The 15,190-nt window shown below is 52.9% G+C and overlaps 1 protein-coding gene across 2 annotated transcripts in view; it reads left to right on the top strand.

Annotated features, from left to right (window-relative positions):
- The first annotated feature begins 3,668 nt into the window (after positions 1 to 3,668).
- PLXND1 (plexin D1) overlaps positions 3,669 to 15,190 on the top strand; it is a 68,694-nt gene continuing 57,172 nt past the window's right edge. Inside the window, exon 1 of one of the 2 annotated variants that reach the window (XM_068202377.1) lies at positions 3,669 to 5,121. In XM_068202377.1, coding sequence (XP_068058478.1) covers positions 3,778 to 5,121 — 1,344 coding nt within the window. In that variant the 5' untranslated portion in view covers positions 3,669 to 3,777. The remainder of the gene's footprint in view (positions 5,122 to 15,190) is intronic. The other variant, XM_068202378.1, reaches the window with a different exon arrangement.

The following is a 15,190-nucleotide window of genomic DNA, read 5'->3' as shown; positions in this document are numbered from 1 at the left end:
GGAGACTAACAACTGAGAGCATCAGGGCAGGGTAACAGGCATGGCTGGAGAGAATCTGGGAAGTGTGATGCTCAGGGAACAGCTCTAGTTCAGGCAACGATTGCTCTGTGTCCAAGTGTTTCTCGGCTCCTCCTCATCTCGCTTTGTGTTTCCCTGGTGAATGGCTCTTTGTTCAGAAATGCTGCTTTGGGGACAGCCTTGTTCTGGCCATCTCTGGGCTGGGACAGCAGAGACCAAGGGGACCACTCCACTTTCTCCTACCTGTTACCTTCTTCTGTAGGATAACCACTCATGGCCTCTGGCAAGATGGGGAGAAGACAGGGTCTGGACCCTTGCTCTGATGCAATACAGCTATTCAGAGGCCATTTTCCATCAGTACAGGTTTCTGAGATGAAAATCAAGCGCCTAAAGAGATTCAAAATGTGTCTGTAAGAGTTTGTGAATTCACCTTGTGGTCGACTGCCAACCTGCTCTGCAATCATATAGACCCAAACTGCACACTGAGGGGCAGGGAGTAAAGGAAATAAGAAAAAGGGGGACTGGCTGCCTGAGTCAGAGCAGAAGCACCTTCTGATCCACTGCACTGCCAGGGCTCTCCCACAGCAGCTCTGGGGTGGTAGCGCCTCTGCCAGGGTGCCCTGTAGGCCTTCTGTAGTGACTGACCCCGGGCTTTTCTCTGCAGGGCCATGTGGGGCAGAGGAGGGGCAGCTGCCTTGTGTGCCAGCATGTGCTGCCCGATCAGGCCTTCCCCATGCACTCAGTGTCAGACACAAAGGCATGGAGCACCTTGCTCTACTCCCAGGTCCCTGGGGGTCCCTGCCACCCCAGGCATCCACGTACCAGTGGTCCTGCGTGCCTGCCCTGTGAGCAGCACCTCTGCTCTGCCCTGCCCTGGGCTGCTGGTGCTGGGCCGAGAGCTGCTGAGGCAAACCCAGCCACCTTTGGCTGCAAGGGTGGACGTCCTTCCCAATCCACAGGGCACCCTATGGGCGCTTCACAGATAACCCCTGCTAAATAAACAGATGTTTATACTCTCTGTATTAAAGTAATGAAATCCAGGGGCTTGACAGTGTTGAGTCAATATAACCTGAGTAATTGCATGAGTAACTCATGTTTCCCCTAAAGGGAAAGTGTTCTTGTGTAAATATATTTGTCAATAATTAAAGCAGTTTTGAGTTCTTGTCTGCACAGCCCCTCTCCCCCTGCCCCAGCTGAGAGGCTGGTATCCCCACACCTGCACAGGAGTCAAAGAGGAAGGGATTTTGTCAGGGTGTGATGCTCTGTGACAAGAGGCTTGTGGTTTTATTTTGACCTTTTTCTCTTCCTGAACAAAAAATAACGGTGAGATCTGTGTATGAGATTTAAAAACCTCTAATACTCCATTAGGAGCATTATCCTGAAATACTCACTGGAGCTTATAACAGCCCAGATAATAGGGGTGGGAAATCATTGCTGGAAAATATTCCCCTCAAAGCATCTTACCAGAAAATTGTTTCCTAAAAACAATAGCAATAAAATATTTGTCAAATAATCCTTAAATACCACAAATATTTTGTATTTAATTGTATCAGTGTAGACAAATGCTTGGCATATGCAATAGGAGTCAGAGTTCCTGGGGAATTTTTTCTGACAGAGCGAGTACTGGATACCTTTGGGTAAGTCACACATTTTTCAATGTTCTTTGGCCTATTTTTTTTTTTTTAATTCCCTGTAATCTGGAACCTAATTTGATATGCCTTAAAAAGCTGATTTCACATGGAAGATGCTCTGCTATCAGGGTAAGCAGCCATAAGAAATCCTAAAATAGGCAGATTAAGGGTTCCGGATCATGGGGGTTTATTTCTATGCAATTAAAGACATGATCACATTTAAAAATTGCTAACCTGTAGTTTAAGGAGAAAAAGCCACTAACAACTGGGAGTCCCACATTTAAAAACAGCTAATAATTCTTAATTAAGGATATGATTAGCAGAGACAATGAGTTAGATAGCAAGAAAGCACAGCATTTAATTCAATGCAGATTTTCAGTGGACATGGCATGGCCAAGGCAGTTGTGTATTAATTAGTGCTCTGAAGAGGGTGAGGAGACAGGAAGGGGAAAGGAAAATTGGCAGGTGTAGAAATGAGATTAGACAACAACAGAGGATTTTTCTCTCAAGAACAGAAGTCATATAGAATCCCCATCAGCCTCACTAACATGTTTTGTATAACTAAAGTTCCATGCCACAAGAATGGGCAGAGGACTAAGGCACAGCCTGGGGAGAGGGACAGGGAGGACAGCTCTCCAGGCTCCACAGGCTTGCCTGTGCAGCATTTCCAGGCAGCTGTGATCAAAGACCAGCCTCCATTTCCCACCCTTGTTTTAAAGGCTGCTAGCTATTTGTGGATGGTGCGATGCCTCCGTGCTCGACCCTCGCCGTTATGCTGATACAACTGCTGCAGCTGCACCGCGAGACCAAGCACTGACTTTCCTCCAATGCAGGGTGCTCCAGCCAGGTCTCTGCTCTTGGTGGAAACCAAGGCTGGAGGCAAGGATGCTGTGCCCACATCCCACAGCCACTCCTCTTGCCTGTTAGCTCTGCCAATGCCTCAGCTTGAAGCATGCACATAGTGCTGAGCATGTCATGACCTTGGCATTTGCCATGCGCTGCAGCACACCCGTGTCCCCTACTGCATGGGGACCTGCGTGTGTTGCCCGGGGAATCAAGCTCCTGGGCGACCTATGACTGTACCCTGTGTCACGATACTGTGGCAGGAGGCCAGCTGGGTAACGGGCTGGGTAATTGCTCAGGGCTGTTACATGAAGCCTGAAGGGACGTGAGATACACGGGCAAACAAAATATCTACTGCAGGATGTGTGGCCCCGTCTGCCCCCATCCCGGGTTGGACCCTGGCTCTCCGTACAGCCTTGCCCAGGAGTGCTCCTCAGCCTCGGACGTGTCCCCTCGCGACGAGGAGTCAGTTGACGTATCCGCAGAGGGGAGGAAGGCAGCAGGAGTGAACCCGCTCAGGTGGAGCGATCCCACGGGATGGGGCGATGGTTCAAGGGCTGTCCCCTACATCATCCCAGTGTGTAATTTGGGAATTCACTTCTTTGGGTCTTTTCTCGTTAAAGCGGAGCCCGTTGGAGGGCAGAGGAGACGCGCAGGCTGGTCTGTACTCCGCTTTTGACGAGTCGTGCGGGCAGAGCCGCTGCAGGGGTGGGGCCTCGTCCCCCGCCCGGTCCCCGGGGACCGAGAGAGAGGGTATTGCGAGGGGATGTGTGGGCTGCGGGGGGTTGTGAGGGGGCTCCGGGGAGGCGGCTGTTCCGGCTCGCCGTGCTGCTCCGCAGCTGGGAAAAGTGCTTCTTCCCCCGCCCCTTCCCCCCCGGCCTGTCCTGCTCGAAAACGCGAAGGAGGCAGAGGAGTGGAGGGGGACAGCCCGGAGCAGCCCCTCAGGCGGCGGGGGGACGCCCTGTCCGAAGCCCCCCAGAGCTGCTCGGTGCCGCCCAGTCGGCGGCGCGGGAGACATCGGTAACTTCACCGCACGCACATGACGGGCCCGCGGCACCGGGACGCGGTGAGTACCGGTGCGGGGGCGGGCGCGGGGGCGGGTGGAGGGCGGGGGCAGGGAAGGGGCGCGGCCGCGCGCCCCGCCGCCCCCCGCCGCCCCCCGCCGCGGCCGCCACTTCCCGCGGGCGTCGCTCGGCGGCGGGCGCTGCCTCCGCAGGAAGCGGCCCCGTGCCCGCCCCTCCCGCGCCCGGCGGCGGGCACATGCACTGTGCGGCGCGGCGGCGGGATGGCTCCGGCTGCGGTCCCGGCTCCGGCGGCAGGCGCCGAGCCGCGGCCCCCCGCGCTGCTGCCGCTGCTGCCGCTGCTGCTGCCGCTGCTCCTGCCCGGCCGAGCCGCCGGCCTGGAGGTGCAGCGCAAGTTCCTCTCGCCCACCCTCACCAACAACTTTGCGCTGGACGGCCCCGGCTCCCGCGTTTACCTGGCGGCCGTCAACCGGCTGTTCCAGCTGTCGGGGGGCGAGCTGGCACTGGAGGCGGAGGCGGCGGTGGGGCCGGTGCTGGACAGCCCGCTGTGTCACGCACCGCAGCTGCCGCAGGCCTCCTGTGAGCACCCCAGGGTGCTCACCAACAACTACAACAAGATCCTGCAGCCGGACCCGGAGCAGGGCGTCCTTGTCGTCTGCGGCTCCATCTACCAGGGCCTCTGCCAGCTGCGCAGCATGGCAAACATCTCGGCAGTGGCCGTGCGCTTCCCGCCGGGCGGGAGCGACTCGGTCACTGTCTTCCCTAGCATGCTGAACGTCGCGGCCAACCACCCCAATGCCTCCACCGTGGGGCTGGTGCTGCGCCGCGGCGGTGGCGGCGGGGCGCGGCTGCTGGTGGCCGCCACCTACACTGGCTTCGGCAGCCCCTTCTTCCCCCGCAACCGCAGCCTGGAGGACCACCGCTTCGAGAACACGCCCGAGATCGCTATCCGTGCCCTCAACGCCCGCGGCGACCTGGCCAAGCTTTTCACCTTCGACATCAACCCGTCCGACGACAACATCCTCAAGATCAAGCAGGGCGACAAGGCGCGGCACAAGCTCAGCTTCGTCCGCGCCTTCTTGCAGCACGGGGCCGCGCCGCCCGCCCGCCGCCCTTACGCCTACCTGGCGCTCAACACTGAGGCTAACGCGGGCGACAAGGAGAGCCCGGCGCACAGCCTGCTGGCCCGCATCTGCCTGGGCGAGCCAGCCGAGGCCACCCTCAACGGCAGCGGCGAGACCAAGAAGCTGACCGAGTCCTACATCCAGCTGGGGCTGCGCTGCGGCGGCGCCGCCGACGCCTTCACCCGCCTCGTCTCCGTCTTCCCGGCGCGGGCAGCTTGGCGCAGCCCCGCCGCTCCTCACGGCCCGGGCCTGGCCCCGCCGCCCCCCGAGGAGCTGCTCTTCGGCGTCTTCGAGCGGGCCGGAGCCGGCGGCGGCCGGGGACGGCCGCAGTCTGCGCTCTGCGTCTTCCGCTTCGCCGAGATCGAGGAGACGATCCGGGCCGCCCGCAACTCCTGCTTCGTCAGCCCGGCCGCCGGCATGGTTACCGTGCTGGACAGCGTGGTGCAGGGCACCGGCCCAGCCTGCGAGAAGAGAAATATACAGGTACGGCGGGCGGCGGGCACCTGCCGGGGTGAGGGGGCGCGGGGACCCGGTAGCCGGCGGTGGACAGCGGCCCCATCTCGTCGCGTCCCGTCCCGCGGCCCCTGCTGTCGTCACCTCTCCCGAGCTGGAGCGCTTCCCCCGGGCGGGCGGCTGAGCCTCATACCCCGCTGCCCTCCCTGCTCTCCCCGGAGACCCTCCCGCCTGCTCGGGGACAGCATCGTTCCCCTACCCTGGTCGCCGGTGCCCCACTCCTCGTGGGTGCCCCGCGCGCCCGGATGTCTGTAGGCATCGCCAGCCCCATGTCCCGTCCCACGGCGCACAGCCCTGCCAGGGACGACACACAGGCAGCCTTGGCTCCCCGCGTTCGTGGCAGAAGTTTGCCATTGTCACAATTTGTTGCTGAGTGGCCGTAAATGTTAGCGCGAGACAGAGTCGCCTGTTTCCCTTTTCACTAAAAATATATCATGCTTGGGGAAAAAAGAGAGGGAAAAAGGGCTGCTTTAACGCTACATTTTTTCCTTCCTCTGGGACGAGTGCACAGCTCGGCTCCATCAAAGATTGTGAAAACATCTGTTTGATTTCAGAGGCGAGATAGAGCATTTGGGCTTGGGCTTCCCTGTGCAATGCCAGTGGCAAAGAGAGAAAGGTTTCCCATGGTAACCGGAGTGTTTAGTGTGGCATCTCTACTCTGTGGTAAAATATGTAGTCTTAATGCACTTGGTTCATAGACCTACTCTAGCAAAGTTGAATAGTTTTTCCCTGGTGGCAAAGTACAAGCTGCCTGACAGCCAGCAAATCTAGTAGTTGGAGCTAATTCCACAAAGACTGGGTGTGTTAAACACTGGGAGCTCAGTCCTGACATCTTGGCATGGTCACGGCTCTCAGAGGGCGCACTGGGAGTCAGGAATCCTATTTACAGGATGTGAAGGCACCCGTAGTTCTTGTTGGCTGTGGCTGATGCTCAGCACCCTTGCGGAGCAGCCCCTCAGCCTCGGGCGGGATTGAGCTGTCTCTGCCAAGGCGGGTCAAGCAGCAGCATTGGGGCTGGGGCTGCTGGAGGCACTTGGGAAGTGAACAAACAGCCTGGTCATAACTGAAACACAGTGGCAGATGCACCCATCACCCTTGAGCTTCCCCAGGACTCCAGGACTTCTGTGGAGATACAGTTTTTTCTAACTTCTGTTCAGTAAAGAAAATAATCATGACTAACACCAGTCTGCTGATGTTGAAAGTATCAAGTGCTGTATCTAGTAAGGTATTTAGACAGCTAATTAATGAGAGACTCAAAGGAGACTACGCACAGATGAGATTTCACTCCATCTTTGGTCCCGGCTTGTCACACTGTTCCACTGTAATGTGTGTTCTTGGTAGCACCTTCCTCTCCAAGTACTACCTGGGTAGGCAGGGAGGGCGACCAGGAGCCTGTTATCACCATAAAGGCTGAGAAGGATGTTGTGTTCTTGAAGGGATGAGCAACAGGATATGAGGGTTAGGGGAATGAGCTAAAATAACTGAGCACTGCCAAGCCACTGGGAGTCAGTGGGAACCCTCCATGTTTGCAGCCGTGGCAAGATCAGGCTGCAAGAAAATTTGCTCATGTGGAGACAGCAGTAAGACCAGTGGTGACATACCGTGGGTGGGGAGATTGGGTTCTAGTACCAACTGACATTGCTGCTGTGTCACTGGCCTTGAACCAGTCATTGAGCCCGAGGTACCTCAGTTTCCCACTTATTCCTGCATTTATTGTTATTCAGAAACCCAACTCGTGTAGTGTCAGATTGCATTTGTAAAGCTGCTTTGAGATCCTTTGATGTCAAATACAGCAGGATATAAATGAAGCATAACATTAATATTCGTTCATGCCTAATATTTCTACACTTCCCACCTTTTTGAAGCGTATTCCTCTAAAACCACTGATCGAGCCTGCTGGGAAACCATCCTTCTCGTCAGGAGAGCCTTTAGGGTTTTGTTTTGTTTTGTTTTTTGTTTTTTTTTTTTTTTTTGTTTGTTTGTTTTTTTTTTTGGTTTTTTTTTCCTTTTCCATAATCGTTAGAATTGCCAACAAGTTCACAAGCTGTTTTTATTTTCAAGTCCCAGAGTGGCAGTGTCAAGAGAAGAGTTGTAATAGTGTTTCTTTGTGCTGCAAAAACCTAACATCAGTTTCCACCTTCAAGACAGTGAAATACTCTAATATGTTTTGTGTCCTGGACGTGGAAATGCAGCAGGAAAATGTATTAAAGCAGCAGCTGGTCTGGCAGAGCAGATCAGTATCTGTCTTCCCATTGTGAGCTCTACTTCTCCTCCTGGTAGTGGGTTTCCAGTTTTCCAGTTGCCTGTGCATCACTGATAGGGGCTCTGTAAGTAAGTGTGGCTCGTTAGCTCTTCCTGAGGACCAAATACTTGGGTTTTAATCTCCTTTTGGAAGGAAAAAACCCTGATATTGGCCTGATTCATTCCAAGCGTGTGCTCAGCTGAAGTAGTCAGTTGTTACAAGTCTGGACCATGGGCTGTTAGGTGTAATGCAGTGTGAAAGGAAAATCATTGACCCCTTGTGTGCTCTCCAGTCTAATTGAATGCTCCTCTCCAGCAGCGCATGCTTTGACTCAGCCAGGGAGCTCCAGCACTCACCCACCAGTGAGGGGTTTTGGGAGTGGGCACTCAACATGCCAGCCATCCCTGTCAGTCCCACAGCATTTCTGCTCAGAGCTGACTGATGTGGGGCAGGGCTTCTCACCACTCACTGCTGTGAGGTCTGAGGGAGGCTGGCACAGAACGAGGGGCTTTGTCCCTGTACAGGTCGATGTGGTGGCAGCCACTTGTTTGGCTCCCGTTGTGACCGTGTGGGATTGGCCACACAGGGGGCTGTGGAGGGTGGCTGGGGCAGGTGGATCTGCCAGCTGCCCTGCTGGCCTGCATTCCCCAGGGTGGGGAAGGGGAGCCACCAGCTTGGCCTGGAAACAGCCCCTCTCTTTGATGGAAATGCTTACTTGCAATTAAGCACATGCTTAACAGCTTTGTGTCAGACTAGGAGAAAATGTGCAGAGGAGGATGGTCTAGGTCAGGAGTGGGGGCTGTTGGTTCTTCTCAATGAGGGTTGCTGAAAAGTCACGTACGGAGGAGATGAATTCACAGTGGCAGCTCAGGGGAAGGAGGATGTGTGAGGGAAGGATTTAGGTTGGTTGGCTTCTTGCACCGACAGTGAGTGGGTGAGCTCTAGGATTGCTTCCCCTCAACAGAAATAGTTTTTTTATAATGAATTTTGTGTCAAATGTAGCTAAATTGGAATACTTGCATGGAATCACTGCAGTGTTTTGCCTACTCAAAGCCCATGTGGAATTTGGACTCAAAGCCCCAGAAGGGAAGAGGAGTAGGAGCTCTCTGGAGCAAACTGCCTGTGACAGCATTTGCAGCAGTGTGCTGACAGACCTTATCAAATTCTTGGGACACTGCGTGGGTTTACAGCTCCTATTTGAGCTATTCTACCCCAGGAGGATCATGGCCCAGTGGGTTTGAAGGTTATGCTGGCTGCACGGCTGGAGTGTGACACAGCTGTGAGATGCTGAAGCCATTATGAAAGCAGAGCAGGCAAGAGCCCATCCCCAGCTTCCAGCTGGCTCAAGAGCAGTGGCCATGTGGGGCATCCCTCAGTGCCACTGCAAACAAAGGTCTGCCTGGCTGTTCCTTTGGTCACACTGCATCACAGCCACGTCCCAAGATAGCAAAGCCCCCACAGCGTCCTCTTGCCACTGCTCCATCTCTCAATGGGTATTTTGGCAGGGGACATAGCCAGGCACCTTTGTGTGCACACTTTGCTGTGATGAACAAGCTCATTTGAAGAAAAGCTGAACTGGAAACCCCATCCCATGCTCGCAGCTGCTGCGCCAAACTCAGTGTCTTCTGTGGGTTCTGCATGAGCCACATGGTCTCCTAAAAACTCCTGGAGAGGTACAGAGAGCAGACATATTCATTAGGCCTAGATTTGCTGGCCAGGGAACTACATCTCTCTTGGGAAATATTTTGGGGTCTGCAACTCGAAAAAGGCTGAAAATCCAGTTTTTTTCCTCTGCTGAAAACCATAGGCATAGTGGCATGGGATAATGAAATGTTTCAGCATTAATTCTCAAGTTTCTGGCTCTTGTGGCTTTGTGTCAGATCCTGCATGGTCACTGAACACCATGTTTGGGGGTATAATGATGAGATACCCACCAGTGAGCTGAACTATAATGGGTTGTTAAATAAAATGAACTCCTCGGGTAGACTATATAAACAGTCTCTGTATATATGTGTGCCTGGGCATGAAAATGTGGTTTAAAACCATTCAGAAAATGTTCCCAAAGAAAAAAATCTCATATACACGTGGGAATATGACAAAGCATCTACTTACTGTCCAAATATACTGTGGCATCTCCATGGAATTGGGTTTTATAGGAGCTGAGTTCCTTTGAAGTGCTGGTTTATACTAATTTAGAAATTCCAAACATGAAACTAAATGTGCTCTAACCCTACATGTACTCAAATAAATCCAGAGGATTAGCCACAGAAAGGAAACTGGGAATTTACACTTAATTTCTTCATTAAAGATAAGGTGGGAGTTCTTGTAGAAAACCTAATTTCTGTGTTTTGCAGTGCAGGCTGTTTAGAGTTGCTGGCACCACCCCAAGGTGTCACTGCCCAGGTACTGTAGAGCTGTGCCATGGTTGTCACCATCCTCTGCTTTGCTCTGGGATGTGGCATTACACACAGTGGGAGGTCAGTGTCCCTCCAGCTGCCCTGCAAGGGCTGGGGGTGAGGGGTCAGGCTGCCCGTGGAGGGGCTGTTGTGACCTAGGATGCCCTGACAAGAGGTTTGAGCCACAGTGTGAGCTTTGCCTGGCTTTGGACCCAGACCAAAGCACTGTCTATCTGTTCTGTCTCTCACCTGGTACTAGTGAGTTGTGGTCAGCTGTTGGTTAGGTTTCCTTGGGAATTTATGTGAAAGTACAAGCTGCTGCTGCAGTCAAGATGCACACAGGCAGCTCTGTGAACACCATCCTTCCTGGGAAGGCAGGCTCAGCTCTGTGGGCTGCCAGTGCCCGGGGGCTCTCCCACTGCCAGGGCTGGCATGGCCTTTGTGCTCCGTGCCAAGCAGGGGAGCCTCCTGAGGAGCAGGTTGGTGCCCCCGAGCTGAAGGTGGGTGGTGGGAATGCTTTCCTGGGGGCCCCAGGGCTCATCCCTGCTTTGCATCTCAAGCTCAAACAGGTCCCAAATTGCAAAGGGGAATTCAGTCAAAGTGGCAAAAGTTTCTGTGCCTGGAAACAGGAAGCTCTGCTGCTTTAGGGAACAGAAACTGGCTCCTGATTGTGGCATGGTGCCTGCCTGTTCTGGGAGCCCAGTGCTGCTGGCTGGGCAGGCAAAGTGTTTGCCAGTCCCTTGGCAGATGGGGGTCACAGGCATGCTGCTGGTTTCTGGAGAGCTCTGCCAACAGCTGGCTGTACAGACCTAGAAATTCCTGGTACCTGGATCTCAGACTAGATTTGATGCATTGAGCTCATTAAATCCCCTGTAACTAAATAACAGTTTAGGTGGAAAACAGGAAAAGGGTCGTTTTGGCTAGAGCCAAGGGTTTTCCAGGGCAGGTGTTTGACTCCTACATGTGAATGTGAACCCACGCCCCAGGAGCCACAGGTTGCATGCTCAGCTGCAGGTGTGGGTGGATGGAGATGAAGGGATTTGCCATCTTTTTTCTGATGTTTCAAAGTTTCATTTACAGCGACTGAGTGACAAGATTGTTGGGACTGAGGGCACCTGGAGAAGTGAATAAAGCACTGTGAGATGTCTATGGATGCCCAGGGATGCTGTAGAAACACCTTACTACGCCTTGTAAATCCCAACAGGTGTCTGTTCAGTGGCAGTGCTGGGACACTCCGATGTCCTCTCTCAGCGAGGGGTTGGAAACATAGTAAGTCTGAGCCCCTGACTGTGGTAATTTAATGCAAGCACCAGGCAGGCTGGAACGTGTGGTGGAAACAATGTTCTAACCACCTGGGTGCCACCACACGCTGCCTACAGCACCTGGGTGTCACCACACGCTCCCTACCGCAGCGTGGCTGCGCCTCCTTGCCAGGGTTGTGCACAGCGTGTGCCAGGGTGGACCGTGGCTGCCAGCAGCTCCCAGGTGCAGGGGCTGAGCCCCTCAGCTGCACCAGGGAGGAGGGATGGATGGGGCTTGTGGCTGCCACTCTGTGCTGGGAATGGGATAGTTTAGGGGTGTGACTGCTCCTCTGTACTAGGCACGGGGTGGATGGGGATTGGCATTCTTGACTGGAGGAAGAAAAATGGCTCCAGGGGTGGGTGACTGTTGCTTGATGGTGTTGTCCCCAGAGCAGTGTTTTGACAACCCCATGCACTCAAGGTCCTTTTGGCACGGTGAGCCCTGGGTACAGTGCAGCTCCTGTGCTGGGGCAGCATTGTTGTCCTTGTTTCATGGTGGGGAGGTGGGTGCTCAGGTCCCCCGATTGATGTCTCTGGTCAGAAGAGTGGCAGGATTTGAATTGAGGTCCCAAGTGTTTCTGTGTGACTGTCCCCAGCACACATCCCTGGGGCCACAGTGTGGCAGGGGATCAACAGCAACATCTGAAGGAGAGCTCCACTTTGCTATTTCTTTTTATGGTTTGGTTGGGTGTTTTTGGTTGTGGATCTTTTTTTTTGTTGTTGTTGTTGTTGTTTTGTTTTGTTTTTGTTTTGTTTTGATTCTTGTGAGGTTGGGAAAGAAATGATTTTAAGTTGTTGTTTTCGAGTTGGGCTGTAACACCCTGCAGCAGGTGGAGGAGGTGGCAGACTGTCTACAGCATCTCTCACTTTGAGAGGCCAGTAGAATTTATTGGCGTTTTTGAGCAGAGGGAGCAGTACTTATTCCTAACATCTGGAGAGCAGCTCCGCTGGCAGCTGCTGTTCTGACAGAGCAAGGCTGCAGGGCTGTGGGACAACTTGTGCCTGGGAAAGCCCAGATCAGAGCGGGCCCAGACGAGCCCTTGTCAGATGTGATGTGCTGGTGAGCAGGGTGGATAGCAAAGCCCACGATGATCTTGCCTTGATACCTGCTGAGTGTCAGCAGGGCTTGTCCAACACAGAGAGTGCACGCTGGCTCCTTATGCAGGTCTGTGGGAGCTGGGACTGGGATGTCTCCAAGGAGTGGGGATGTGCTGGCTGTGGCATCCTGCAGCAACGGGGATGGCACATGGTCTGATCTGCTGTTGCTGATTCCTGTGCCTTCCTCTCCCATTTGTCAGACCTGTGGATAAGCACAGCCTTGCAAGGTGGGACAAGAGGTCCCCAGCGTGGGCTTTTTCTCCAGGGGGCAACATGATAGGGGTTAACTTGGATAGTTAAGCTCTTTTCCAGGTTAAGGGGCTTGTTCTGCTGTGCCTCTCCTCTGAAGGCAATGTGGCCAGAGCAGCAATCATGGTTTTGCTGCCATGCTCCCAAGAGTGCTGCTGTGGGAGCTGTGGAGCTCTGGTGGAGTGGTTGAGCCCAGGCACAAACCCCAGTGAAAGTTCCAGTGTTCAGTGAAGCTGCAGGCTCATGTTTGCATCTTCAGCCACGGAACCTAGCTGATGCTGTGCCAGCTACTGGAACGAGGCTGCCTATTTTGGGCCTGAACCATTGTAGGGCTGTTGCTGTTACAAGATGTCTGCAGGTTACGTATTCTAAGTGAAACTGGAATACAAATCTTTCAATTCTAACCCAGAAGCAAAATGCTTGAAAGTCTGGATTTTGAAAACATGTACATCTATTATTTGAAGGAAATCTGGATCTTACCATTCCATTTCTGTTTCATCTGTTTAAGGTATTTTGCTGCTGTGTACAGCTCCCTTCTGGAGCAGGAACCCATTTGTTACTTGGTTTTCATCCACTGTCTGTTGCATGCTGCCAACATCCAGCAGGCTGTGAGGTGCTTGTGGCCACTGCTGTCTCTGGTGGGTCACCTAAATAAAAGGAGTTATTGAAAACTTGGCATGTTCCTGAAAATAGCTGTGTGTGGAGTGATCATTTTAGGAAGGGAAATTTTGCAGTATGATGATAGCACTCAATGAAGAAGGGAAGAGGTGAAAGATGAGGAGGTTTAGCCAAAGTTGTTTGGCTTGCTGTCATCCTTCAGTTTGTCTCATAGACCTAGACATTGTGGTTCAGGGGCATCAGGACTGGTGTGCTGTTGTGTGTGGTTTCCCAAGGCTGGGAATTGCCTTGCGCAGGACAGGGGCTCACGTTGGGCTTTTGGCAGTGGGTGCAGCATGTCATTAAATGGGGAGGAAACTGGGGCTAAATGTCTGTTTGAAGGGACAGAAATTGATGTCTGGAGAGCAGATACAGGTAAGGTCTGGTACAGGTAAGGTCTCTAGAACAAGGTAAGGGGTACAGGACTGGGATGGGTGCTCCTCGTATCCCTCCTGGGTTCCCAACCAGGACACTGCTCCAGTCAGCGTGGTGGCAGCCTTACTGCTGGGGCTATTTGACTGTGGAACCACAACTCGGCTACACTCACATAAGCTGCTGGAAAAAGATGTCAAGTTTTGGGAGGAGCTGGGGTTGCAATGTTATGTCCCTGGAATCTCCTAACTGTAGTGCCATTTCCTGCTGAGATCTGGTATCACAGCAAGCTCAGTGGGTCTCTCCTAAAAGTTTGGAAGCAGCAGCTTCTACAAATCTTGAAGACAAAACTATAAAATTATATAGAAAAGGAAAGCCTTACATGCTTTAACCAAATCAGAGCAGTGCTCAGCTGCTGAATCCAATATGACCACTGATCTGTAACAACATTTGAAATTATCCAAGTTATATAATTATTATAATCCTAATTTCCTAACTGGGAGGGGAATGGGGTAGGGAGAGAGGACCTCCAGAGCTGAATCTGTGGAGATGTCAACAGGCACAGTGCTTTCAGAGTGATGCCTGCAGAACACCTTTTGCTTTGTTCAGGTGCTGGCTGCCAGAGGAGACAGGGTGTGAGTGTAAGGGCTGGCCACAGGCCAGAGGAACCTGGCTCACACGTTCATCTTTGCACTTCCTTTGCACTGATAATTCACTTTATTTGAATCTCTTCTGTTTCAGAATGAGGACAGGGGTTAGAGTGGAGGAAGGCTGTACTGGTGATCCGGGGAAGTGGTGTGCCTCCTGTAGACTGCATCTGTATAGCTTGGTTGCTTCTGCATTTGGAGTGCTCAATTAATGAGTAAAAGGGTTTTATTAAGCTTTCCATGACAAGCTTCTTCTGCGGGCTGGGTGCTCGACCAAGTGGTGGTGGTTTGTTTTTTGGACTCTGGTGCTGAGGCTGTGGAGCAGGTGATGCGTGGGGGGTACCCAGAGGGGGACAGCACTGCAGCACTACAGCGTTGCTTCTCAGAGGCAGGTTTTACTTAGGATGCATAAAAGAAGGGTAGAGTTCTGCTCATTATCTCAGGGCTTAATTGATTCAGCAGAACTAATGAGGAAAACACAGGAAAACATTTACTATAAACCATTGCTAAATGAAATAGATTTGAACTGACACATGCAAAAGACCAGTTGTGCTAGGTAAGAAGCTGTTACTTTAATGGATGCTTTTTTCAGCCCTGACTTGCACAGATATGCCTTCAGAGCACTTTGAGCATGTGAAGTGCTAAGTGTTAGTACTAGCAATAATAAAATAGTAACGACCAAAGATCGAGGAGCCAAACTCATGGTTCATCAGGCACTCTTCCCTGTGGAAGAGAGTTTGAATGGTCTGAGGTTGGTTACTGAGGCCAAAGCTTAACGTAAATGAGAAACACAGGTTGAGTGGTGGAGGGGCAACAAAGAAAGAACAGCTAAGAAAGTACAGCCTAAACAAACCAAGTGTCTTACTCTGAGCAGTTTTTGTGGGGGAGGTGTCTCTTGGGCTTCTGAGCAGAAGTGGGTGTCCTTGAGATGAGGCACGCTCGGATGATCTGCTCAGCCCCTTGTCCCCAGGGAGTGGGAAGAGGAGCTGAGTTTCCAAGACGGGTGAATTTAAAGGACATAGAAGCTCTTGCTGCTCGAACACGTGCTGTTCTGACTGTGACAACCCCTCTGGAGCC

This window comes from Anomalospiza imberbis, chromosome 11, assembly GCF_031753505.1.
Source record: "Anomalospiza imberbis isolate Cuckoo-Finch-1a 21T00152 chromosome 11, ASM3175350v1, whole genome shotgun sequence".
NCBI lineage: Eukaryota > Metazoa > Chordata > Aves > Passeriformes > Viduidae > Anomalospiza > Anomalospiza imberbis.
This window is presented reverse-complemented; position numbering and strand designations above follow the sequence as displayed.